Source organism: Panthera pardus, unplaced genomic scaffold, assembly GCF_024362965.1.
Source record: "Panthera pardus isolate Hobbes unplaced genomic scaffold, ASM2436296v1 HiC_scaffold_3, whole genome shotgun sequence".
Lineage (NCBI taxonomy): Eukaryota > Metazoa > Chordata > Mammalia > Carnivora > Felidae > Panthera > Panthera pardus.
Window position 1 is genome coordinate 13,101,630 of NW_026526876.1, and position 26,235 is coordinate 13,127,864.

Below are 26,235 nucleotides of genomic sequence, written 5' to 3' on the forward strand. Positions count from 1 at the left end.
AGACGCCAGCCGGGGCGGAGCTCGCTCTCCGCGGGGGCGGCGCCGGGTCCTCGCGGCCTGCGGGCTGTCCAACCCTTGCGCGCGGGTGGCGGGTGCGGTCAGGTCCGCGCGAGCGAGCGGTGGGGGAACGGACCCAGCCCGAGGGCGAGGGCAGACAGAGAGCTTCCCGAGGGGGACTAAAGTGGGGGCGGTGCCCCTCTGCATGTGTCCACACAGTCAGGGTGCCCCGACAATCCGGAGTGCGGCCCACCCTGTAGAGCCTGACACCACCCCCCCCCACCCCCGGCCAGAGGTTCCAGGAGCCCTCGCTGGCCCTCTGCCCAGGCCCCAGCAGGAGACTTAGAGGACATAGTCTAGGGTAGAGCCCACTGTCCCTGGGACCCAGGTCACAGGTCACAGTCCTGGCTAGGTCTCACACTGTCCAAACAAGGCTAGGGGTCTTGACCACATCCTATCCAGCCCCAGGCACTACCCAGCGATACTCGTCGCTCGTGTTGGGCTTGTTCATCAGGGCACCTGGTGGCCATCAGAGATAGAGACTGCTCTGGGGGTTCTGATAACGTGGCCAACCCCACCCAGAACCCGAGCCCTGTTAAGAGACCTGCTGCCCTGGAGAAGGAACTTCAAAACACACGTGGCCATGTGCACACAGGCACACACACACACCTATGCACACACATGCACAAGGTCATTGCAGAAGAGCAGGGGGTGAGAGAGATTGTGTGGCCATCTTGGGAAAAGCATCTGCCCCTCCACGTCTCCCTCCTCCTAGCTTTTTTCTCTGAGTTGGTGAAGCCCTTCCCATTGCACCTTGAGGCAGGATTCCTGTAGATTTGGGCTCTTGCACATCTATCTGCAAATGTCATTATTCTTGACTGATAGTTTGGCAGGGTATGGAATTCCAGGCTGGATATGAGGTCCTGTTCTTTCACAACAGAGAAGCTCCTGCTCTAGCGCTTTCTAGCTCATTTGGTGTTGAGAAATTTGAAGCTATTTTGATTGTTGTAAAGCCATTTTGATTCTGTTTGTGTGGAAACTGTTCTCTGGAGGCTTTTAGGGTCTTCTCTGTGTCACCAATATCTGACAATTTCCCAGGGAGGTGGTTGGGGTGAGTTTCCTGCCATCCCCAAGGCAGGACACATGAGCCGTTTCAGGATGGACACTCTCTGAGGTTGTCTTCAGCTCTTTATGATTCCCTCCCTGTTTCCTCTGTTCTCTTTTCCAGAATTACAAATATTTGCTCTAAAGTTGGTCCCCAAACTGCCAGGGTTAGGCACCCGTGAGCCTCCAGGCACCCTGGGGGAGATGCTCATTGCACGCCACAGGCATGGTTTGCCCAAGCAGGGCCTGAAAGTGGCAGGTGGCAGCGGCACACATCTTACTGGCCCCGAAACCCAGGCACTTGGGGTCCCTCCCCAGACCTCCCAGCTCCTGTCTGAGCAACCGAATCCTCAGTGAGAAGACACATGCCAAGGAGAGTACTTTGACTTTGCAAACTGGTCTCACCCTCCTCTCAAAGCCGCATTTGACTTTGGGTTTGGTCAGAAGCTCAGTAGGGAGATGTGACTCAGGTACATGCAAACAGCCCCAGGAGCTGAGTCCCCTTTCTCCCTACAGCCAGTCTCCTGGTTCTCCTGACTCTCCAAGAACCAGAATTATGGCTGCTAAGGTGCGGAAGGCACCCAACTGGAACACAAACACAGACAACTGTGACAGTTCTTGGGGCTCAGACATGTCACGAGTGTGGATCTAGGGGGAGGACAGACTGAGGCAATGATGGGGCCGTGTGCACTGGAGGGACTCCCCTGCTTGTTCAGATCCCTCACTTGACATGGAGTCCAGTGGTACCAAGAAGGGAAATGCAGCCCACAGCTGAGTGGGGGCATTTGCAATGGTGCTCAGAAAAGGGGCACCAGGCAGGCAGCGGGGTGGGGGTGGGGGGGGCGGGGGGGTGTCCCAAGCCTCTGGCTGCAGCCTGAGCCAGCAGGGATGCTGTCGAGGTGTCACTGCCAGTCCCTCACCCTGGCCTCCACCAGGAACTGGGCTGGGGCCATGCCCTCAGGAAGAGGAGTGTTTGCAGAAAGGAAGGGGTTCTGCCACCTCCTGAGAACTCAGATAGCTGCAATCACTCTGATTGCTGCTTCCAAACATATTCCAGCACAGCCACATACTTCTGCCCAGGAGGAAACCCAGGCAGAGAGGCTAGTCTCACACAATATGTCTTTGGAAGCAAATTTCACTGGGAGAACAGGGAGGACAGAGAAAGTGTCCCCGCAAGAGGGGAGACACGCACCGCGTACAGGCAGGCACTCCGGCCGGGAAGCTCAGCTGGGTGGCCGGGGGGGGGGGGGGGTCATTATCAGCCCCCTTTATGAAGGAGGGATCCAGACCTCAGGTGACTCACCTAGGAGCCCCCCGTGCTGGCCCTCAACTCCAAGCGCAGTGTGGTTCCCATCATGCCAGAGGTGGAGGGCCCAGAGTCTTCCAAGAGGACCTTTCCAGTTCCCAACCCTACACTAGAACTGTCCAGGGACACGTGAGTCAGTCTGGAACGAAGTGCCACCCTCTGCCAGGGCTGCGTGCACTGCTCTGCAGCAACTTGAACTTCTTTCCAAACTTGCCTTTTCCGCCCTTATTTTGGCTGTGATTACGGTTCCCTCTGAATCCCAGAGTGAGCCAAATACCCCCCATAACATACCTCCGGTTTACAGATGTCCCTCCAGCACCGCCCTGCAGAGTAAACAGGAAGCCCCCACAGCTGCCTGGACCTACAGACATGGGGCAGCCCAGGGTCAGACCCTTGTCCACAGCGGTCCCCTCCCGTCTGCCCCCCACCCCCTGCCACCGCCAGCAGTTGGAGCCTAGAATAAACCTAAAAGAGGTCCCCATCCCAGCGGCCTGTGTGGGAACAAAATGGCAGCCCCCACGCTGTGGGGTTTGTCTTGTTTATCCAGAGCTTTAGGATGGTGGTCTGGGCAGCCAGTCCTGGTAACTCAGTCCACAGTTGTAGTTCCACTGAGATCTAAACAACGTTTCACACCACCTACTTATGAACCCAAATACAAATCAGAAAAGGAGTTTATAGAACATGCCCGGAAAGCAGGACTGGTCATTCCTCCGGAACGTTTGGAGCATCCCCTACACCTGGCCTGTACAGCTGGCATCTTTGATGCCTATGTTCCTCTAGAGGGTGATGCTCACTTGTCCTCTCTCTTGAAGGAAGGACTGGCACAGAGAAGTGAGTGGTTGAAGAAGAAGGTGACATCACAATTGTCAGTCCGGAAGATAAGAGAACATGATCCGAATTTCAAAATAAAGGACTTCCCTGAAAAAGCTAAGGATATTTTTATTGAAGCCCACTTTTGTCTAAACAACTCAGACCATGACTGACTTCATACCTTGGACATGGTCTGGCACATCAGATATAAGAACGTCCACCGGAGCTTCATGGAGTCTTTAGAAACACCTCAGGTGGTTCAGGTTCACTGTTCAAGTCTGATGAACCAGGGCAACATATATGGTCAGCTCACCATCTGCACGCACACCCAGCAGACTCTGGCCATCTACCAGTTGGCTGGTTGATGTATGGACTGGAAGGTGTGCCCAGGGATGTCCTGGAGTATGTTGTGTTTGAAAAGCACCTGGTAAATCCCTATGGGAGCTATAGAATGCATGGCAAGGTCGTGCCCCCATGGGCACCCCCTAAGCAGCCCATCCTTTAGATGGTGATGATCCCGGGGCCCCAGCTGAAACCCGGAGAAGACCGTGAGGAGCCACAAGGAGAGGCCCAAAACTTCAGCAACCCTGATGGCAAAAATGACTCCTGGGGTGAAACGTGGCTGATGACACGGCCAGAAGCTGTGGAGTCTGGGAATGTGCAGTCAGTCATCTCTTCATCATGCTGTAGAAAGATCTACCTTTGTCCTCTGCTGTCCTGCTTGGGTGTTTTCAGCTGTCTCCTTGGCAACCACGGCTGATGGCTGGGCCCGGGTGGGTGGCTGATATGCACAGCCACGAACCTTCTTCTTCCTTTTTAAACTGTGTGTCTAGCAGCTGAGTCTCAACGAGAGTATGTTTGGATACCTGTTTTTCCTGCAGCAGAGACCATCAGGAAGAGACTGGCAGAATTTTCTTTTTAATTACAAGGCAGGGATCAGAATTTGAAATAAAACACTGTCAGGGTGTTGGACAAAAAAAAAGAATAAACCTAAAAGAGCTCTCAAAACCCAAGCCCTGGAGACACACACTTGATTCCACTGGTTATAGGATCTCCCGGCGCTTCAGTTAGACTTGACAGACGGAAAGTGAACAGGATGTGGGGACAAAGGGAGATGAATGCCTGAGGCACATGAAATCGTAGTGATGATAAACTGAGGAGGGGGTCACTCAGCCCCTGCACTCAAGATCCTGTGAAGGGTGAACCCTGGGAGGGCACAGCCAGCTGTGGCCCCTGGATGTGGAAATGCGGCCTGAAACCTTGTCGGCGCGGATGGTGCTGTGGGGACTCTGGCTGTGCACTGGCATCCTGGTTCATCTAGACACCAAGGTCTCAGCCCCGCTCTCGTCAAAAGGATGCACAAAAGCTTTGGGGCAGGAGGTAAAGATCAGCTCCCTGAGGTCTCTTTGGCGGACAGGGTGCTGCCCCATAGGGCAGACCGTGAGGCATTCTGACACAAGAGCCCATCTGAGGAAGAAGCAGGACCCAACCCCCCCAGAGATGTGGCCCGATAGGCCGGACCTCTGGCTCTGCTGCCTCGAGGTGTCCGCCCGCCCCGCCCTGAAGGATAGAGACCTCTTGCGGCCAAGGGGTCCAGGAGCCCAGACCAGAGCTCATCCTATGGGTCTAGTGGAATCTTCCCGATAATCCGGGTGCCAGCAGGCTGCTCCACAAGGGTGGAAGGCAGGCTGCCGCTGGGACACTGTCACACAGCTGCCCTCCGAAAGCATGCCTGGAAATTAGCACTCCTCCCCTGTTTCTGCCAGCTCGACCTGCCCTGAACCCAGAAAACAGTGTGATTTCCATATTGGGCAATTCATCCTCAGATGACACGTAGACAGGGGCTTTCATGGATGGCTCTGAGGAGGTTCACAGGCCCTTGGGTCTGATGTTTATACAATTTTGACAACTCTTTATAAAAAAAAATGTATAAAAAATTATGAATACAGGGGCATCTGGGTGGCTCAGTCAATTGAACGTCCGACTCTTGGTTTTGGCTCAGGTCATGACCTTGAAGTTTGTGAGATGGAGCCCCATGTCAGTCTCTTCACTGACAGTGCAGAGCCTGCTTGGGATTCTCTCTCTCTCTGCCCCTCCCCTGCTCACATTCTCTCTCAAAATAAGTAAACATTAAAAAAAAAGAAAAAACATGAGTACAAAATTAAGTACAAAAGTAGGTATTTTATTTATTTTTTTATCTTGAGAGAGAGAAGGAGCAAACAGGGGAGGGGCAGAGAGAGGGGGAGAGAATCCCAAGCAGACGCCCTACACAGTACAGAACCCGACACAGGGCTCGATCCCACAACCCTGGGATCATGACCTTAGCCGAAGTCAAGAGTTAGACGCTCAGCTCACTGAGCCCCCCGGGCACCCCAGAAAAGCAGATATTATAGAAAGCAACAGGAACAGAGTTTAAAAAGCTGCAAGTCCTTGGGGCGCCTGGGTGGCGCAGTCGGTTAGGCGTCCGACTTCAGCCAGGTCACGATCTCGCGGCCCGTGAGTTCGAGCCCCGCGTCAGGCTCTGGGCTGATGGCTCGGAGCCTGGAGCCTGTTTCCGATTCTGTGTCTCCCTCTCTCTCTGCCCCTCCCCCGTTCATGCTCTGTCTCTCTCTGTCCCAAAAATAAATAAAAAACGTTGAAAAAAAAAAAAAAAAAAAAAAAGCTGCAAGTCCTACACTAAAGCCAGGAGACATTGAAATACTGTGTGTGCGCTAAGCACCCACCACACCTCTGCAACATGCATCCTGCGGGTCAGCCCTGGCCACACGCTCCCAGGAGTAGCCTCTCGGGATGGCCACCCTCCTTGCCCCGAGACTCTTGCAGTGACCGGCAGCCAGGGAGGCTGCCCCACCCTCTCAGGACAGCTCTGGTGGTCACTGTCCACCAGACTTTGCGGAGAGACTGAGAACAGCTGTCACACAGCACCTGTCAGAGAGAAGCAGACCTCCAGCTACTCCTGCCTTTATTTGGAAGCTCTGTGCTATTCTCTATTGAACAAAATCAAGAAAAAAAAACTGCTCTTTTAAGAAACAACATTTGGGGGCACCTGGGTGGCTCAGTCAGTTAAGCATCCAACTTTTAACTTCAGTTCAGGTTGTGATCTCATGGTTCGTGAGTTCGAGCCCCACATCAGGCTCTGCCCTGACAGCACAGAGCCTGCTTGGGATTCTCTCTCCCTCTCTGCACCTCCCCTGCTCTCTCTCTCTCTCAAAAATAAATAAATAAACATTAAAACAAAATATGGGCGCCTGGGTGGCTCAGTCGGTTGAGTGTCCAACTTTGGCTCAGGTCGTGATCTCACGGTTCGTGGGTTCGAGCCCCGCATCGGGCTCTGTACTGACAGCTCGGAGCCTGGAGCCTGCTTCTGATTTTGTGTCTCCCTCTCTCTTTGCCCTGCCTCGCTCAAGCTCTGTTTCTCTCTCTTAAAAATAAACACTAAAAAAAACCAAAAACAGTTGTGCCTATTTATAATCACAATACATTACAAAGGTTTCTTGGTAAACAGCTAAGACAAACACTGACTTACGATGCAAATAAAGGAAACCACTGAAAGTTTATTCAAATTTTTATGCAAAAGGATTTATTGGCATCAATGTCATTCATGAATATTTCCCATCACTGAAAGACTGAGGAAGGAAGAACCACTGGTTTAGCACTTTCTTATGCAAACGACCCTACACACTTTAAAACGCAGACATGATAGGGTGCTATCACAGGCGATTCAAAGGTTCCTAAATTACCTAAGACCAGCAGCTTGGTCGCTCCCAGAATCAGCTTCCAGACCTGTCAGCCTGCGGCAGGGCGCAGAGGTGGCACAGAAAGAAAGTGAATGTGCTAGCTTTGAAACTGGTTGTTAGAAGACGTCCTCAGTAGGGTTTCATGTCTACACCCAAGTCTAACTCATCGAGAAGCATCTTCCAGAACATCAGAGTCATTCCTGGAGCTGAGACAGAAGGAGCCGGGGAAGCGTCCTCAGCAGCGCCTGGCATGCCTGGCCGCTTCCTTTCTCAGCCTTCAGGACAGCAGTGTTTTCAACTCGGCCCATGCTCCACGGGTCCCTCTGGTCACAGCAAATCTCCAGTGAGGTTTCATCCAGCAATGAAGTCTAACGGAATGTACAACCTTCAGAGGACAAAACCTTTCTCCCTCGTACTCTACAAGGCTTGGGAAGTTAGTCTGAAGATTCGGGGAGGAAGGCCTGAGGAAGAGGGCTGTGGGGACAGGAGGCGCCGGCCACAGGTGTGTGGCTAGGACCTGAATCAATCTCATTTGATGAGATTCCTCATGATACTCAGGGAGGACCCTCTATACCCTGATCCGAAGTGGTTCCAGTGGTTCAAATAGTGGAAGAGTTGATACAACTGCAGGCGCGCCTCAAACCCTGGGGCCTTGGGGATTGCACTGTGGTAGGCAGAGTAGAAGGAGCGGCTGAAGCCCCCAAACATGCCAGCTATCGCCAGCTCGTATTCTGAGTGGCCATAGAAAGAAGCCGGATCAAAAATGATGGGCCCAGAGGAGTCCTCCGCCACGTTTCCTCCCCAGAGATCTCCATGCAGCAAGGCTGGGACGATGTCCAGGTCACGAAACAGGTCAGGGATCTTTAGCTGCGGAGGAAATGCGTCCTCAGCAAAGAGACCAACATGTGTCGGAGGGACGCAGATGCGTTTCTGAGTGTGGTTCAACCGCCCAAGCAGAGCGCGGCGCAGACGCACAGGGACACACACAGAGCTCAGGCACCGGCCAGCCTCACCCCACCTGCCTCAGGGCCACCCCTGTCGGGTTTGCAGGGCAAGGCTCCCCTCACCTGCAGGGAAGACCAGAGCTCCAGGGCCTCCCTGTCCCCAGACCCCTTCTCCACCATGTCCATCTGGGGCTGAATGCGCTGCCGGGCGTAGAAGGTGACCCAGTCCTCCTGCCAGACATTCACCTGCGTGGACAAAGAAGATGCCAGAGCAGGACGAGGAAGCCCAAAGTGGAGAGGCACCAGTGCGAGGGCAGGCTGTGGAAAGGCGTGCCGGCCGACCGGCAGACGGTGCCTCACAGATGGGATTGGGACCCCAGACCCCGTCCCAGAAGCGGGGACTCTCCCAGTGCAGAGCAACAGAGGCCACTCCAAGGAGCTCTAGGATGCTTTCTTTCCATCTGGACTCACGTGGGAGCACAGCAGCCAGAGCCGGCTAGCCTTCCCCGACCATAGCTCATTGCTGACCATCCACTTGGCCCCAAGGACCCCTCTTCCTCCCCTCCCAACGCTGACCATCAGAAGGGAAGCAACAGACACACACGAGAGCGCAGAGCACAGAAAAGCACTCACACGTGTACGTGTCCGTACGCACACAGGGCAAGCTACAGGCAGGCGAGGAAGGGGCAGAGCCAGCTGAAACACCCCCGGAGCCCCATGGGGCAGGTGGGACCGGGGAACCCCAGCTGTCAGCCACTCACCACCCCAAGCAGGTTCCTGGACAACCTCTCACGACATTTCAAAACCTGAACAGTGTCTCCTGTGCCCCCGCGCGCCACCAGGGAGCCCCTGAAAGTCTTCCAGGTCACTCAGTATTCCTCTTCAGAGAAGCCGCAGCTTCCTCCAAGAGCACAGCCACTGTCCTCCGCACCCAGCATGTGCTGGGCATCAAGTGAAGCCCCTGGACTGAAATTCCCGGGGAGTCAACCACAAAATCATAAAACCGGAAGGTACAATCCCTGTGCATCGTGCTATCGTTGAGGGTTTAGTATCAAGGAAATTTTCCTTAATTCCTAAGTTTTACCCACCTTGACACCCAGCATCCTGACTTGCTGGTCCTGTTTCTCTCAGCTTATCTAGCACATGAGGTGTGTAAACCTCATGCCAGCCTCTTAAAAATTAGCAAAGAAAAAAGGGAGCAAAGACTTTAAACCAAACTTCATAAGGAAGGGGGAGGGTGTTCTTTTCCTGAGCGGCTGACCTGCCTGGCACATGGAGCAAAGGGCCGGTGTCGCTCACCTGGGGAAGGTACCCACAGCATGTCACCACGTCAAACCCGAACTGGTCCACGAAGGGCCGTTCTGCCCGCCCGCCTCCTTTCCCTTGCAAAAGGAAAACAAGAAGGATGAATAGTTCCCACGCTCCCTCGGGCTGCTCGAGGGGCTCAGGGCATTGAGGCCTGTCCTGGGTGTGCCCTTCCCCCACGCCCCGTCTAGAGACAGAGCAGGGCCTGGGTCTGCACAGACCCCCAGGACCCAGGAACAGAGCCTGCTCCAATACACTCAACTACGGCCAGGAGAGGCACCAGAGGGCGCTAAGCGCAGGCACAACACTGCCTGAAAAGGAGGAAAACCACCCGCCTGGACCCAGCAGGAGAGGAGGGCTCTCAGGGGTCAGCCCAGCTCTTGCACGTGAGAAGAATAAACTGCGGGGATCTGAACTGGCCTCCTTTGCATCCTCTGCGTCTCCCCCAAACTCAGAGCAAACCCCAAAGGCCTGAACTACGTGTGGCTTGGAAGGGGTGGGTGGAATCTGACAGGGTCTGTCTAACACAGCAGATTCTCGGCCACCTGTCCCTGGTGTGTCAGACACTCTGTTAGCACAGTGACCCCGTGGGCTGCACATGGATTATCACGTGCCAAAGGATAAAAATACTGGAAGACACTCTCAGTGCTAACATTAAGCTGTAGAAATGTCGATGTGAGGGCTGCCATGCTGTGCCTCACGTGTGGCTATTCTTACAAGAGGCACCACACAGAAAGCCAGGGCAACCTTGACGGGCTTTCTTCTGGGGAATGAGGGTGAAAGGAACCAAACATGACGGGGTTTCAAGTCCAGGACATGCTTCCCTTCCAAATCCACTGTGACACAGGACAGGCACCCCACACACGTGGCCCTGGGGTTGACGCTCCTTTCCTGTGCCATCAACACAGACCTGACCCTCCTTCAGCCGTGGCAGGACCCCACCCACGCACCCACGCTGGCCAAATGTCCTGAAGGGGCCCTTGCACTCGCACAGCCCCATACCCACGGTGCCGGCCTCCTTCTGGAGCGTCTCCCCAAGCCTCTTGTTCTCTAGATGCAGGTCTGCGAGCTGGGCTCCAAGCTTTGCAGCATGACTGTGAAACAAACAGCATCAGCTAAGTGTGTGGCACACAAAACACGGGGACACAGCCACCCGTGGTCTCAGGCCACATAAAGCAGGTCAGGGGACAGGACGTCTGCTTTGGTGGAGCAAAGGGGACAAGAAGGACCCTGGCTGTTTGATGGTCTCTCCCAGCCTTTCCGTGGCTGCTGGGTTGTCAGCGTCTCACCTGGGGAGATCCCTTTCCCGTTTGCCTTTGGCGTGCGGAGTAGCGTCACTCTCTGCAGAACCCATGATGTGTGAGGTCATGGGTTCCTCAAAATTACACCCCCAGATGCAAGCTTTCAGGTAAGGAACCCCTCGGAAAGAAAACAAAGACAACCAAAGGAGAAGGTGCCAAGACAGACCTGCTCAGGTAGCGCATGTCCAAATGCTCCATCACCAGCATGCTGCCGCCTCCCGGGGCGTCGAGGACCTTGATGGGCTTGGGCGCTTTCACTGTGCCCGTTCTCAGGATGGCCATTAGACTTGCCATCTCACCTTCAAACATTCTCTTGGCCTTTCCGAAAAACAACGGAGATGGAGAAGAGAAGGGAGAGCAAGATTACTTCCGGAAAGGTTCTACTTGGACATGTTTTCTTGAGCATCACAATTTCTTTTTAACGTTTTTTTAACATTTACTTATTTTTGAGAGCGGGCGAGCAAGAGAACACGTTGGTGCACATGCACGTATGAGCAGGGGAGGGGCAGAGAGAGAGGGACACAGAATCCCACGCAGGCTCCAGGCTCCAAGCTGTCAGTACAGAGCCCCATGCGGGGCTTGAACTCACAAACAGTGAGATCATGACCTGAGCGGAAGGCAGACACTTAACCGACCGAGCCCCACTGGCGCCGGCACCCCATGAGCATTACAATTTCAGTCCAAGGCTGTCCTGACTGCAGACTCAGCAGACACAGGCAGCTTTTCTAGCTTTTTGGCAGAGTGGATTACACGCTCTGAAGCTGCACGGGGGTAAGAGCGACGATACTTCCTCATTCTGGACCCTCATCTGCACTCTCGTGAGTCTCTCCTGGGAGGGAAGTAAAAGGCCTCTCACATTCCACTGAGCGCCTAGTGTGGAGCCAGACTGTGTACGTGGGCCATCGTCAGACAGCACCTCACCCGCAGTCCTGTCCCACCAGACCCTCCGCCTGCACGGGCCAGGAACCAGGGGCCACCTCTCACTGGGTCTGAGGGCACCTCCCACCTCGCCCAGGAAGACATCCCAACTAGAGCACCACGTCCATCCTCTCCCCCAGACTGCAGCAACCATCCTTACTTCGTCTTCTTGCTGACCACGGCAGGGGCCCTTACCGAAGGCAAATCCCACCCTGGAACACACCCTGAGCTAGCAACTTGCGCCACAGCAGCAGGGGTCTGGCCCCGGCCGCTTTCCTATGCTCATTTGGGGCCCCTTCCCCAGGCCCCACCCCATACCTCCATGTACCGCTGTGCACACACCGCACATGCACACACATCCCTGTGCCCTGGGTTACAGCCTTCTTTTAGTTGCCCAAAGATCGAGGCTTCAATGTGCAGGGGCACGTCTGCTTGGGACACCACTCCCACCTTTTGCCAGGTCAGACCCTTCATCACCACACTTCAGATCTTAACATGTTCTGACCTCTCAGAAAAATCTGCCCTAACTTCCCACACTAGGTAACTATTCCCTTCAAAAGTGTTTTTTTTAATTTATTTATTTTGCTAGAGCATGCGAGCACAAGTAGGGGAGGGGCAGAAAGAGAGGGAGAGAGAGAATCCCAAGCAGGTTCCACACTATCAGCACAGAGCCGGATGCGGGGCTCGAACTCACAAACCGTGAGATCATGACCTGCGCCAAAGTCGAGTCGGACGTGTGACTGACTGAGCCACCTAGGCGCCCCACCACTCCCTTTAAAGTTGCTTTTATTTTAAGTCAAAATGTACACAAGCAGGAGCAGAAAAGGGCACAAGCGGGAGCATCTGATTCCAATTCTCAGTAAGTCCAGACATCGTGTGACCGCGGCCCGGAGGCTCCACAGCCCCCAGCCGCCTGCTCCACACAGATTTGCCTCGTCTGCTTTGTCCTTCTACATGCAGAGGCAGACAGTCTGGCTTCTATGTCCCACTGCCTTTGTTATGCTGCTGCATCAACAGAGGTTATTCTCACTGCCGCACAGAGCTCCACAGTGCGAACATTCCGGAATGGGCTCACCCAGCATACTGGGGACAGACAGCTGGGCTTCCAGCATGGGGCTACTCGTTGTCAGGACTGACTCTGTGACCTCAGGCAAGTTACTTAAAGTCTCTGTGCCTGTTTCCGCACGTGTAAAAACGGGGTCAAAAACAGTACCAATCTCACAGGCTCGCTGCCATAAGTAACTGAGTTGGCAGCCAACACTTACTAGGCCCATTCCAAACACTTTATAAACGGTGCTATTATCATACTACCTTCTACCGAGGAGGAAGATAAGAGCTGTGCCTTGAGAATTTTCCAAACGTTCTCTTTAGGAAATAAAGGGAAAACGACTGGGCCCCGGCTGCACTTCGTACTAGAGCACTGGTCGTGAAAAGGAGAGTAAGGCGTAGAATAAAAACAATAATCACCTGGGGAGAGGTGCAGGGGGATCTGTGAACATAGCCAGAGGTGAAGCCTCCCTCACAGAAGTGTCTGCTGCTCCTCGAGAGGAGGGAGAAGTAGGCAGCAGGTGTGGGTAGGCCTACACAAAAGATCTGGAGCTCCTTAGGAGGAGGGGAGGAACCCAGCAGCACGCAATTAGGCAAGACAGAGACGAATAATCTTATTTAGAGCGGTCAGTTCAAGCGGGGTGAGAAGGAAAAGAGAAGAGCAATGGTGCAGTCTCCTCCCGGAAGGGTTGGAAGGTGTTTTCACCTCCTACAAGGTAAAGCAGTACAAAGTCCTGTTTCCCATACGACCGGCAGATGTGTATGCTACGGCCAACACATCTGCATAACTCACATAGTATTTTCAAAGCAAGCTAGAAATTTGGAACTATCTACCAAAGGACAAGAAGGAACTTATGTGAGGAAGATTGGCAAAAAGAAAACGGACTTGGGGTGCTCACAGCTGGCTTGGTCAGTGGAGCGTGTGACTCAACCTTGGGGTTGTGAGTTCGAGCCCCACGTTGGGCGTAGAGATTACTTAAATATAAAATCTTAATGTAGGTGGCTCCGTCGCGCAATGGATAGCGCACTGGACTTCTAAAATCTTAATATAAAAATAAAAAAAGAAAGGAGATGGACTTTGATGACAAAAGAAGAACCTGAAGAAATAGCACCAGAAGAACAAGGCTTGAAAAGTGTCACTAAGTGGACCTACTGTCATCGTCAGAAAGTATTTGCTTCCCCTCTAACAAACACAGTCTTGAATTGTAACAAATGCCAGCAAGGTCCAAACACAAACATGCCTTATAAACGGGAAGAACACACACCGGAGAAGCCCCCACAGCAGGACGTGGGGAGGGACAGCACCCACACTAGGACCGCGTGAAGGCACTCCAAACACAAATGCTGACAAATCCCTGAAAGGCCGCAGCACTGAGCGCAGCTGATCTCCCCACAACACAGGGCTGAAGGCTGGTCTAGGAGAGCAGTGCGTCAGAGAGAGCTCATCCCCAACCACGGAGGGTGCGGCGCGCACCCGGGAAGAAAATGAAAACACCTGCAGGAGTGAACGAAAGCAAGCCAGGTGTGCGATACGCGGCCCTGGTCCTGGGGTCAGTCCCTGCAGCCCTGTTTGCAACAAGGCATTGCCTGATCCCGCCCATTGCCTAGGGGAGCCAGCCTGGGCCTTCCAGAGGAGAGTCCTGGGGTGACCCACCCAGACTGGGCAGCGAGGTGACACCAACACCCAGGGGGAAGCACAAGGTCAGCAGCAGTGAGGTTCACCTACTTTCCACAGGGCCCTCTCCACGTTTCTGCAGGAACAGAAGTTTTCGGAGTGGGTGGCCCGTCCCCCCAGGCCTATGTTGACACCCGCAATGTGACGGTGTTGGAAGGCGATCAGGCTCCATGTGGCTGGAGCCCTCATACTGGGACCAGGGCTCTTAGGAAAGAGGCCCCAGAGGGCTCCCTTGCCCATGTGACAGGTGCGGACACAGGGAGAAGTCCCCTTCCCCATCACGAAGTGGGCTGTCACCAGACACCTTCCAGCGCCCAGAGGGGAGAAGAGCCGTCTGCTCTCAAGCTGTCCGCTCTGTGCTCTCCGTTACCCCGCGCGCCCCAATGACCGAGGCGGTAGCTACGTTATCTTCGGTAATTCAGAAAGGTCCCAGGACGAGAGAGGCTTCTACTACCAGCCCTTGTTCAAAACTCCCCAAACAGAGGACTTTCTCAAAGGAGCGGCCGCAGGCATCACTGGAAAACCATCCCCAGCACCCACCACCCACACCACAGCAGGGAGCAAACCTGGGCGCAGGGGTCCCCAGAGGGCTGCCTACAGGGTCCGCTAACCTGCCCAGGGCTGACAGGACGGATTCCGGGTGCACGACCCCAGGATCGCCCAGACGCAGCCATGACGGGCAAGGGCTTCATCAAGGACCACCACCCTGTGGCCCTCCTGTGCGGCCCCCACCCCCACGCCAGACCCCGAATCGCGGACCTCCGACCCCCTAGACTCGGGACCAGGACCCCAGATCCCGCCCCGGGCCTGCAGCCCCACCCAGACCCCAATCGCCGACCACCACCCACCCACCCCGGCCCCGCCCACGGCGGCCCTGACCTCCGCCTTGGAGTTCACTTTCACAAACACGCGTCCTCTGTCCGTGTCGTAACTCTGGCCCTGGCTAATGCACCCGCCCCCCGAGTGACCCGTAGCCTTGACGAAGTCGCAGCCCAGCTCCCGCCTCAGCAGAGCCTCCATGTTCCACGAAGCGCGGTGGCGGACTGCCTCAGGCTGGGGGAAAGCTAGCGGCGGAGACGCAGAGTGATTGGGTGAGGTGTGGGAGGGGCGGGATCGAGCCGCAAGAGCTCCCAGGGATTGGGCGAGACACCACGGGACCGGGGTGAGTGCTGAGGGGCGGGACCGGGCCGCCAGGACACCCGGCAATTGGGTGAGACGCTGAGGGGCGGGACCGGGCCTCTAGAACGCTGAGGAGCAGCGGGTCTCTTCCGGCGGTTGTGAAGTTGATAACTGGTGGTAGGCGAGAGAGCTCCCCCTTCCGGCCGCCGTGTCCATTTTAGGAGAGATTGTCTTCTATTCCTGCTCAAACACGTGATTGTTGGTCTACCCAGCTAGAAGAGCGATCGCAGTCAGCTCTGCTTCCTGTGTTAGTTGAGGTTCTCCAGAGGAGAGGGGACAGGATATGTACCCGGAAAGAGAGGTTAGTTTTAAGGGTGGGCTCTGTTAACCTTAAAAGTAATAAAAAATAATAAAACAGTTATTTTACCAGCAAAGATGGGATTATTTGGGAATAGCAGAGACTTGCTTGGCAGGGTAAGTAGACTTGCCAGAACCAGGGGCAAGTCTGGACAACGGGGAGAGGAGAGGGAGCTGTAAGCGAGACACATGGATGACACCAGGTGCTGGTGACACCACGTGCTGGACACAAGTCAGACGGTGAAGTCATTATTCGCAGCAACAATAAATTAAGTAAAAACTGCATGAACAATAGAGGACCCGATATATTTGCAGTAGAAGTGGCTCCAAAGTCTACAATAGTTTGTCAACATGTGATGCCTCTGCGGGAACGACAAGACTGGGTATGTTACTGTGTGTATTCCCTTGTATCTTAAATACTGTTTTCTACTTGAGGCTATCAAACTAAGAACTAGTCCATTTTAGTCTCTTATTTGTTGGTCAACTAAATGCTAATCAACTTAACTGATGCACATAATCTATTTAATTTGTATGTATTTATGTTCTATGCCCATGTTATAGGCTTTATTATTAAAATATAAATAAATAGAGGATGAGGCTCCATAGCTCAGGGGTTAGAGCACTGGTCTTGTAAAATATAAATAAATAGAGGAAAGGGGGAAGTGTGATGCTCTCTCATTGGCTGGGCTGTTGCTGGAGCAGCAGGAAACCTTCTTGTTGCTGGGTAAGTACTGTCCACCCGCCTCTCCCCATGCTGGGTCTGCAGTTGATAAGTAGTGCCAGGTGCCACAGCTCCCCTGCACCCCCCCCCCGCACCCCCCTATCAATTTATTAATTACATCAACTACATTAAATTAAAATGTTAAAGGCTCCTGGGCCGATTTAGCAGCTTAGATGAGAGAATTGGTAAACTGGAAGATGTCAGAAGTCATGAAGAATGTGTCACAAGGAGACAAACAGGGAAATTACAGGCAAGATAAGAGACATGGAAAAAGGTAGACATTTAACTGGAGTTCCAGAAAAAGGGAAAGAAACAGGCTATAACTGAACAGAAAATGGCTGAGAATTTTCTAGAACTGATAAAATACACCAACCCTCAGATGCAAGTTCCCCCCAAATCTTAACCTGGATAAACTAAAAGTTCATATATAGGCAAGTAACAGGGAAATTGCAGGCCACCAAAGGCATGGGAAGTCTCCAGTGTAGCCAGCAAGAAATGTCAGATTGCTTTTATTTTTAATGTTTATTTATTTTTGAGACAGAGACAGAGAGTGCAAGCGGGGGAGGGGCAGAGAGAGAGGGAGACACAGAATCTGAAGCAGGCTCCAGGCTCTGAGTTGTCAGCACAGAGCCGGACGTGGGGGGCTGGAACTCACAAGCTGTGAGATTATGACCTGAGCCGAAGTCGGACACTTAACGCACTGAGCCACCCAGGTGCCCCCAGATTGCTATGAAATGATTAATGTTTGGTTTCCCAACACTAATACTGGAAGCCAAAAAGGTAGTGGAATAGTTGTCACCAAAAGAGTGTAACTGCCCAGGGAAAATAAGTTTTCAAGAATGAAAATGAAATAAAGACATTGCTCGGGAAGATGGCAGAGTAGGAAGACGTTAGACTCACCTTGTCCCACAGAGACAGCTAAATAACACCCACATCAGTGTAAAAAACCCAGAAGATGACCCGAAGATGGCAGAACAGACTCTCCATAGCTAAATGTAGAGAAGAGGCCACATGGAAGAGGGTAGGAAGGAAGGAGACACAGTTGGGAGCCCTTTGGAACTAGGGACTGTCCTCAGGAGGGAGAGACACAGGTGCATGGAAAGGGGAGAGGACAAGACTCTCACACCAGCCATGCAGTCATGGGAAACACACATGAAAAACAGAGGGGCATAATTTCACAAGTTTACAAGCCTGTGGGACTTAACACTTAGAACTTTAAGATATGATTCAGACTGGGGCTCCTGGGTGGCTCAGGCAGCTGACCTTCCGACTCTTGATTTTGGCTCAGGTCATGATCTCAGGGTCATTGGGCTCTGTGCTGAGCATGGAGCCTGCTTGGGATTCTCTCTCTCTCTCTCTCTCTCTCTCTCTCTCTCTCTCTCTCTCCTACTGCCCCTCCCCCCCAATAAAAGCAAAGAAAAAGACATTATTCAGACTGAAGACCATTTGCTTTTATTTCTAGTGACGCAATTTTCTACCAGGAGGACCCTCCCAAAGGAAAGCCAAAAGGATGCTTTTCAGCCAAAAAAAAAGTGATCACAGGTTGTAAAGCCAAAATCTAAGAAGGAGCACAGAGCAAATAAAGTGGTACATAAGTGAGAAAATCTAATTGTCCAAAATAACAGTAAGTCTTGTATGACAAAATGAGAGAATTTTTAAAACAGTTGAATTTTACATTTTCATTTAAAAGTTTTGGGGCACCTGGGTGGCTCAGGCGGTTGAGCATGTCTGTGCTGACAGCTCAGAGCCTGGAGTCCGCTTCTGATTCTGTGTCTCCCTCTCTCTCTGCCCCTCCCCTGCTCGTGCTCTGTGTCTCTCTCTCTGTCAAAAATGAATAAACATTAAAAAAAAGAGTAAATTGTTGTAAGGTGTTCGTGTTGTTTGTTCAAGAGTAAAGGTAAAGGAGGGGCACCTGGCTGGCTCGGTCAGTGGAGAGTGCAACTATCAATCTCAGGGTTGCAAGTTCAAGCCCTATGTTGGGTGGATGGGTGACTTAAAAATAAAACCTTTAAAAAAAGTGAAGGTAATGATTACTTTTAGTCTTTGACAAATTATATATTCATATTATTTCTAGAGTAAGCACTAAAAAATAGAGAATTTGTGTTGCATCCACATGACTCCTGAAACAGAATGCTACGGGCACCAGTGACAGTTTATTACAATGAGAGGCAAGGCCAACCGATCAGACCGACACTCTTGACCAGAGTGTGGTCTCAAACAACCGGGGTACAGAGTTTTTATAGCTGACCACATCATCTTATCATCACCTGGGGATAGAACAAAGAAATAGTTCCCAGATGGGAGTGGAAACAGTTCAGACATGGCCTTGCCCCAATCCAATCAAACACTAAACCAGTTGATTTTCCTTAAACTTTTGTTCCCTTGGTTGATAGGACAAGGCTGTTATCTTAATCTACAGTGTTAAAACAAAGCTGTTATTTCTTAAGGCTACAGGTTAGCCCTACACTACAGTTTAACCCTTACAATTTATAACTTTCCTTTTTTTTTTTTTTTTAAGTTTACTTATTTATTTTGAGAGAGAGAGAACACAAGCAGAGGAGGGACAGAGAGAGAGAAAGAGTGAGAGAGAGGGAGAATGAATCCCAAGCAGGTTCCACACTGTCACCGCAGAGCCCGATGTGGGGGTCAAGCTCACAAACTGGGAGATCATGACTTGAGCTGAAGTCAGACACTTAAGTGACTGAACCACCAGGCATCCCATAACTTTCCTAATAATAGAAGGAAAAAGTAGGGGCACCTGGGTGGCTCGGTCAGTCGAGCTTCTGACTCTTGGTTTTGGCTCCGGTCATGATCTCACGGTTCATGAGTTCGAGCCCCACATTGGGCTCCGTCCTGGCAGTACAGAGTGTGCTTACGATTTTCTCTCCCTCTCTCTCTGTCCTTCCCCTGCTCACTCTCTCTCAAAATAAATACTTAAAAAAAAAAAAAAAAGCTTAATAAAAATTTTTGAAAAAGAAGCAAAAATTAACCCCAAAGAAGGCAAGGGAGTAAATAACATGGACCCAGTGGGATAATACAAGGCCACATAATAAGACGGTGGGTTTAAAGCCAAATATATGGATAATTGCATTAAGTGTAAATGAACAAAATGCCCCCAGTTCAGAAACAAAGAAAGAATTCCGTTTTTTTAAAGTAGGTTTCATACCTAGGGTGGAGCCCAACACCAGGCTTGAACCCACAACCCTGAGACCAAAACCTGAGCTGAGATGAAGCCTGTGGTTTTATAGTTTTCTAAGGATGCCATTTAAAAATGCCATAGGCTGGGGGATGGAAACAACAAACTCATTTTCTTACAGTTCTGGGGGCTGGAAGTCCAGATCAAGTTGTCCTCAGCATCGGTTTCTGGTGAGACTAGTCTCCGCGGCTCCAGAGCTCACTCCATCGTCCTGCAGCCTCTTTTCTGTGTATGTGCAGACAGTGAGCTCTGGTGTCTATTGGATAAGAACCTTGCCCTATGACTGTATTTAACCTTTATTACCTATCTCCAAATACAGTCACATGGCAAATTTGGGCTTCCACACATGGGTGAGGGAGAAGGGTGGACACAGTCTAGTCTCTGACTCCTGGTCAGTGTGGGGGCCGAAGGGCATGCTGTGGGTGCCCTGACTGTGTACCTTCAGCTCTCACAGACTCCCAGCACACCAGCCTGAGGTCCCCAGGCACCAGCTCCTGGGACTCTGAGCCTTCTCTGACCCCACACAGTGCCAAGGGGGTGCACTTCAGTCATTGCCCCACCTATGGGGCTTCCTGGGTCACCCCCATGTAAGCTACTTGTACTTTGTCTGCTTCTGGGGGAGCCCACCCCCAAGGCGATGGTAATGGCCACACAGGAGGGAAGGTGTTGTATTGGGGAGACCTGTGGTGGGTTCTGGCAGACTAGACCTGTTTTTTTTTTTTTTTTTTTAAGTTGTATTTAAGTAATCTCTACACCCCATGTGGGGCTCAAACTCATAACCCCAAGATCAAGAGGCACACGCTTCTACATGCCCCTGGACATGTTGTATTTCTTGATCTGGAGAGTGATTTATAACTTGAGTGCTTGAGTGTTCACTTTAGAATTATTTTTAAATGGTGTGTGTGTGTGTTCATGCACATTTCCATGTGTATGTGGCATTTCACAATTTTTTTAATGCTTTCTTTATTTTTGAGAGAGAGAGAGAGAGAGCACAAGCAGGGGACGTGCAGAGAGAGAGGGAACACAGAATCTGAAGCAGGTTCCAGGCTCTGAGCTGTCAGCACAGAGCCTGACGCAGGGTTCGAATTCACGAACCGCGAGATCATGCCCTGAGCTGAAGTTGGATGCTCAACCGACTGAGCCACCCAGGTGCCCCTATATTGCATTCCACAATTTTGAAAAGCAAAAACAAGCACACGAAAATCTATAAATGATAGTCAATGAAATAATTAACACTTCAGGGGACCAGTGAGAATTAAAAATATTCTGAAGGCCAGTGGGCATGTGAATCACAACATCTGTCATTGTCCTGGACAGGCTGGTGACACCCCATCTCCACGGTCCCTGCACTTGCCCTCTGTGCCAGGAGCACAGGTTTCCGTCAGAAGTTCGCCACCACTAAGTATGGTGTGCTGGAATGGACCTTACCACATCAAGTTAATTCCTGACCTCACTGAGATGGGGTCTCAGTGGTTTTCAATTTTTTGAAAAATTGTTTTTCAATTTTCATTTTAATGAAATTATTTTTGTCATACTGATGTGGTTTGAAGCATTGGAGTTTGGAGCCAACAGCCAAGAAAGAATTCTTGAGACGTCTTTGGTGCAAAAAGGTGGTTTTATTAAAGCACAGGGACAGGACCCATGGACAGAAAGAGCTACACTGAGGTTGTGAGGAGTGACTGATTATATACCTTAAGGTTGGGAGGGAGTTAGGGACAGTGTAAGTTTCTAAGGTATTTTGGAAGCAAGGTTCCCAGGACCTTGAGGGGCTAGCTGCTGTTAGGAAAAGGTCATTTATTACTATCGAATAAAACCTCAGCGGGAGACCCTTCCGATGTATGTCAAGGGACCATATGCTTGAAGGATGATCGCTAACATGTATCTTGGGGGTGGAGATAAAGGAAGTTTCCAAAGGGATGTTTACATGTTAAAGGAGACTTACAGGATCCTGGGGGGCTGGGCTAAGATTGTCTTTTGCCCTTAGCTAAGTGTCATCATGGAGGCAGCTGAGCTCCTAGAGGGAGGTCACTCTGCCAGTCTCAAGGATTTGTCAATGGGCTGTAAGTTGTAAGGAAATGTCATTTTTTCTTTTGCCTTTGTTTCCACGTCAATACCAGTTTCATCCACACAAGATTTTGCAGACTCTGTACCTGCCCTTACAAATGCTCTCTCCAGCTCAGGATTTCTGCTGGGTCTAATTTTCCTGAACCAAGTAAAAAGATCTAAATTTCATCAGGCATTGTTTTAGCCAATCTTTATAAATCTGTGTTGATTATTTGCAGCAGGGATATTAATTATGTATTAGAGAAAAGACCAATCACGTGTGTTTATTCAACCATGAGAAAATGTTCCCCGTTGGTTCCATAGAGGAAGATGGGGCTCCAGCTTTGCAAACCGGATGCTTTCATACCTCTCTAGATACTCTGTGGCCTTTGGGCGGAACTCCTGCTTTTCAGCAATCTGCTGTTGCCCCCTCTCAGGTCGGCCTTCCCTCGGACCTCTTCCTCTCTGCAGCAGGGTTTGCTCTCCTGTGTCCTGAGGCCATCCTCCTGAGGAAGGCTGCAGCCTCCTTTTCCTTCCTGTCTGATTCTTTGTCCATGGCCTGCCTTGTGCTTGCATACGTGTGCACACTGGTACCTCCACCCAACTGTCCCCACCCTGGTTGGCAAGCCCCAGGCCCACTCCTGTTGCACAGCCAACATGCGCCTCACCTCTCCCTGCGACAGCCCGTGATGCACTAATGACACTGAAAGGAGGGGACAGATCCCTGTTGGACCACAGGGTGTGTGGAAGGGTGAAGGGCGCCCAGTGGAGGCCTCCTAGGGTCTCCACCGGGATACCAGCAGATGGCCTAACTGAGCACTTACTGTGTACCAGCAGCTTCCCCAACACTTGTGACGTGTGCTACTCTGGGACTTCGCACAAGGAACCCTTCTCCCTTAAGAAACGGGGAAACCGAGGCCCAGGGAGTGCGGTTGCTTGCCCAAAGTCACCCAGGTGGGAAACACTGGAGTCAGGATCCTGCCTCGGGCAAATCTCTGACTCCCCTCTGACCTCAAAGTCTGCAAAAGCAAGCTCACCGCACTCCCCAGCTGGGTCTACGGATTCGCGCGACTCTAACGGCGACACAGAGGAGAATTGCGTCCGCCCCTGCCAACGTCCCAAGAGCGGGGCGGCTCTCACGGCTACCTCGCTGGTCATCAAGGTCGCGCTCGTCGTGTGGGGTCCCGCCTGAGCATTCCCGGGGACGACGGCCGCCAACCTCTGACAAGTGGCTGCCCCGTCACGCAGCCCTTCTTGCGGGCCTCCGTCAGACCCCCGTCGCAGGGACACTCTCGCCCGGGCAGGTAGGGGTCGGGCCAGGTGGGGGGCTGCGCGCGGCCGGGAATGGAGGATCGCGGGGCTTCAGCCTTCGGTCCCCAGCGCTTCCGGCTGGCCGGGGGGCTTCCCACCCCATGTCCCTCCCTGGCCGTGGGGGGCCGAGCGGTGGGCGGGCGGGACCTAGGCGCGACAGCGGGGGGCGGGGCAGGTGGGCGTCTGGGCGGAGCAATGGGTGGGTGGGACCTGTTGGGCAGTGGGTGGGCGGGGCAAGGCCTGAGCGGAGCAAGGGGCGGGAAAGCGGGTGGACGGTGAGCGGGCGGGGTCTGGGCGGGTGGGAGGGGTCGGAGCAGGCGGGGCAGCAGAAGGCCGGGCAGGGTGGGCGGGTCCGGGCGGAGCAGTTGGTGGGCGGGGCATGTTGGGGCGGGGCAGAGGGGCGGGGCCTGCTGGCCAGTGGGGGCAGGACCTGAGCGCCGCAGCGGATGGGCGGGGCAAAGGGCGGGGCCTGAGCGGAGCAAATGTCAGACAGGAAACCTACAGTAAATGGATTCTGTCTAGCGACTCTGGGGCTGTACTTTCTGTCTGTACTTTCTGGGGCATCCGTGAGGTTACAGTTTTGCCTAAAATAGGTTTTCTTTCTGTGGCGGAAGAACAACTGGCACCTTGGCTGTGAATTCTTGGTGAGTCATCAGCAAACAGGCACCCAGAGTGAAACTGCGCTCAGCTGTTAGTTGCTATTTACTTCTTGTCAGCAGGGGAGAGAAGTAAGGAGAGTTAATTGGAGTGTGCAAGTGCCTGGCTCTGGAGAAAATATGGTCAGTCCCTTTTTAGTTCTTCAGTCTATTTTTGTTTGAGCATCAGAGAAAGATACTTAATAAATGCTTTTCCATAGTCAAATGGGATAAAAATTTCACATTATGTAGAGAGATTCCTTTCATACCATCCAGAGATGGCAGATATTCCTTCTCTCCCACCTTCTGTAATAAAGGACCCCTCGATGGTGCTCTAGGCCAGAAGCCACTGCGCAGTGCTGCACACACACCGTGTGCCATGAGCTCTGTGCTTCCAAACAGGTGACTGGCAGTTCCATGATTAAACAGTTACTACCGGATCCATCAATTCCAGGCCCACACACGTGCCCAAGGGACACGAAAACATACATCCACACAGACACTGGATACAAATGTTCAAAGCAGCTCTATTCTCAGAGCTAAAAGATGTAAACAACCCAAATGTTCATCAACAGATTAATAGATAAGCAAAATGTGGTCCATCTGTACAATGGAATATTATTAGGCTTTATAAAGGAAGGGAATTCTGACACTTGCTACAACATAGGTGAACAGTGAAGACATGTTCGTGAAATAATTCAGTCACAAGAGTGAATATTATATGATTCTATTTATATGAAGTCCCCAGAGAAGTCATATTCATAGATGGAAAGTAGAATGGTGGTTTCCAGGGGCTGGGGGAGGTGGATGGGGAGTTAGTGTTTAATTATTTTATTTTATTTTTAAATGTTTATGTTAGAGGGGCGCCTGGGTGGCTCAGTCGGCTGAGCATCCAACTTCAGCTCAGGTCATGATCTCACGGTCCATGAGTTCAAGCCCCGCGTCGGGTTCTGTGCTGACAGCTGGGAGCCGGGAGCCTGGAGCCTGCTTCAGATTCTCTCTCTCTCTCTCTCTCTCTCTCTCTCTCTGCCCCTCCCCTGCTCATGCTCTGTCTCTCTCTCTGTCAAAAATAAATAAGCATTAAAAAAAAATTAAATGTTTATGTTAGAGAGAGAGACAGAGTGTAAGTGAGGGAGGGGCAGAGAGAGATAGGGAGACACAGAATCCAAAGCAGTCTCTCCAGGCTCTGTCAGTAAAGAGTCTGACATGGGGCTCGAACCCGCAAACAGCGAGATCATGACCTGCGCAGAAGTCAGACGCTTAACTAAGCCACTGAGGTGCCCCTATTTTATTTTGTTTTGTTTTATTTTTTTAATTTTTTTTAAATTATTTATTTTTGAGACAGAGAGAGACAGAGCATGAACGGGGGAGGGTCAGAGAGAGGGAGACACAGAATCTGAAATAGGCTCTAGGCTCCGAGCTGTCAGCACAGAGCCCGACGCAGGGCTCGAACCCACGAACTGTGAGATCGTGACCTGAGCCGAAGTCGGCCGCTCAACAGACTGAGCCACCCAGGTGCCCCTGTTTTGTTTTGTTTTAGAGAGAGAAAGAGAGCAGGGGAGAGGGGCAGAGAGAGAGAGAATCCCAAGGAGTTTCCACATTGTCAGCGCAGGGCTCAATCTCACCACTCTGGGATCATGACCGGAGCCAAAATCAATCAAGAGTCAGATGTTCAACAAACTGAGCCACACAGGCGCCCCTCAGGAGGGAGTTAGTGTTTAATGGCAACAGTGTTTCAGCTTGAGGACAACGAAAATGCTCTGCAGATGGGTGGTGGAGATGATTGTACAACGTGAATGTGCTTAGTGCCACTGAACTGTACATTTAAACATGGGTGAAATGGTAAATTATATGTAATATATATACATACATATATGTATACATACATATATGTATGTATATATTACTACAATTTAAAAATAAACACAAAACCAGGACTGTGTTGCTGTACTGACTCCAGCAGTGGAAGCTACAGTCAGGGCCTCTGGTCCTCATGGTTTCTCCGAGCCCTCCTTTTCTTAGCATAGTGGGAATGACAATCCCCACCTGTCAGGGTCACCATGAGGTTAAAGTGGGCCACCACAGGTGTCCCAGGACTCTCACTATAGGCCTGGACCACTCTAAATAGACCGTTTGCTCCTAGCCCCAGGTGCAGCTTGGGAAGATTCTCCTCGCCTTTCCCCTGGAGTCACACCTGGCCTTAACTTACCATTTAATGTCACAGTTGGAGGAAACTGAGATCAGTCATGATCAGCCAGGAGGTGCTCATGGGAGCTACCGTAGAAGCCCCACCTGTTCTCATCTCAGGGTGAGGGATTGCTATGTGCGATTCTGGAGACATTTTTAGTGGTTACAACTGGGAGAGGAGTTCACTGGCATCTAATGGATAGGGGTCATCAGCATCCAGCAATGCACAGAACAACCCACCACAGAGCAGCCCCTGGAGGCTGGTTCAGATACCCTACTCTAGACCCCAAGACCATCTAACAACCCAGGGAAAGGCTAGCTGAGGGATGGGTGGGCACAACTCTCCAGTGGGCAGAACTCCACACTCCAGAACTCATTCTTGCTCTGGGTGGTTCCAAGGCCCCTAACCACCATGGGCCCAGTTGTGGACTGAACATGTCCCTGCCAAAAATCCATATATTGAAGCCCTAAATCCCAATGTAATAATACATGGACATGGGGACCTTTGGGAGGTAATTAGAG

General features: G+C 51.9%; 1 protein-coding gene, 1 long non-coding RNA gene and 1 pseudogene across 2 annotated transcripts; 2 read left to right on the forward strand and 1 right to left on the reverse strand.

Annotated features, from left to right (window-relative positions):
- The first annotated feature begins 2,876 nt into the window (after positions 1 to 2,876).
- On the forward strand, positions 2,877 to 4,768 carry LOC109276729 (39S ribosomal protein L45, mitochondrial-like; annotated as a pseudogene).
- A 1,983-nt stretch (positions 4,769 to 6,751) lies between these two features.
- Positions 6,752 to 15,213, reverse strand: FN3KRP (fructosamine 3 kinase related protein). The gene is made up of 6 exons (XM_019465805.2): positions 15,024 to 15,213; positions 10,671 to 10,822; positions 10,206 to 10,297; positions 9,198 to 9,280; positions 8,022 to 8,144; positions 6,752 to 7,821 (listed from the first exon to the last, which is right to left on the reverse strand). The coding sequence occupies exons 1-6, from the start codon at positions 15,162 to 15,164 to the stop codon at positions 7,483 to 7,485; spliced, it is 930 nt and encodes a 309-aa protein (XP_019321350.2). The 5' UTR covers positions 15,165 to 15,213; the 3' UTR covers positions 6,752 to 7,482.
- Positions 15,214 to 16,251: 1,038 nt separating this feature from the next.
- Positions 16,252 to 18,199, forward strand: LOC109276732 (uncharacterized). Its single transcript, XR_002084819.2, has 2 exons — positions 16,252 to 16,344; positions 17,804 to 18,199. It is a non-coding gene; the product is annotated as an uncharacterized LOC109276732 (long non-coding RNA).
- Positions 18,200 to 26,235: the final 8,036 nt, after the last annotated feature.

Excerpts from the sequence above, each read along its gene's own strand:
- FN3KRP (XM_019465805.2), bottom strand. The coding sequence starts at position 15,164 with ATGGAGGCTCTGCTGAGGCGGGAGCTGGGCTGCGACTTCGTCAAGGCT. Across the intron at positions 10,823-15,023 it reads AAGTGAACTCCAAGGCGGAG|GCCAAGAGAATGTTTGAAGG; the intron begins GTCAGGGCCGCC and ends TTTTTCGGAAAG. Across the intron at positions 7,822-8,021 it reads AGCTCTGGTCTTCCCTGCAG|CTAAAGATCCCTGACCTGTT; the intron begins GTGAGGGGAGCC and ends TTTCCTCCGCAG.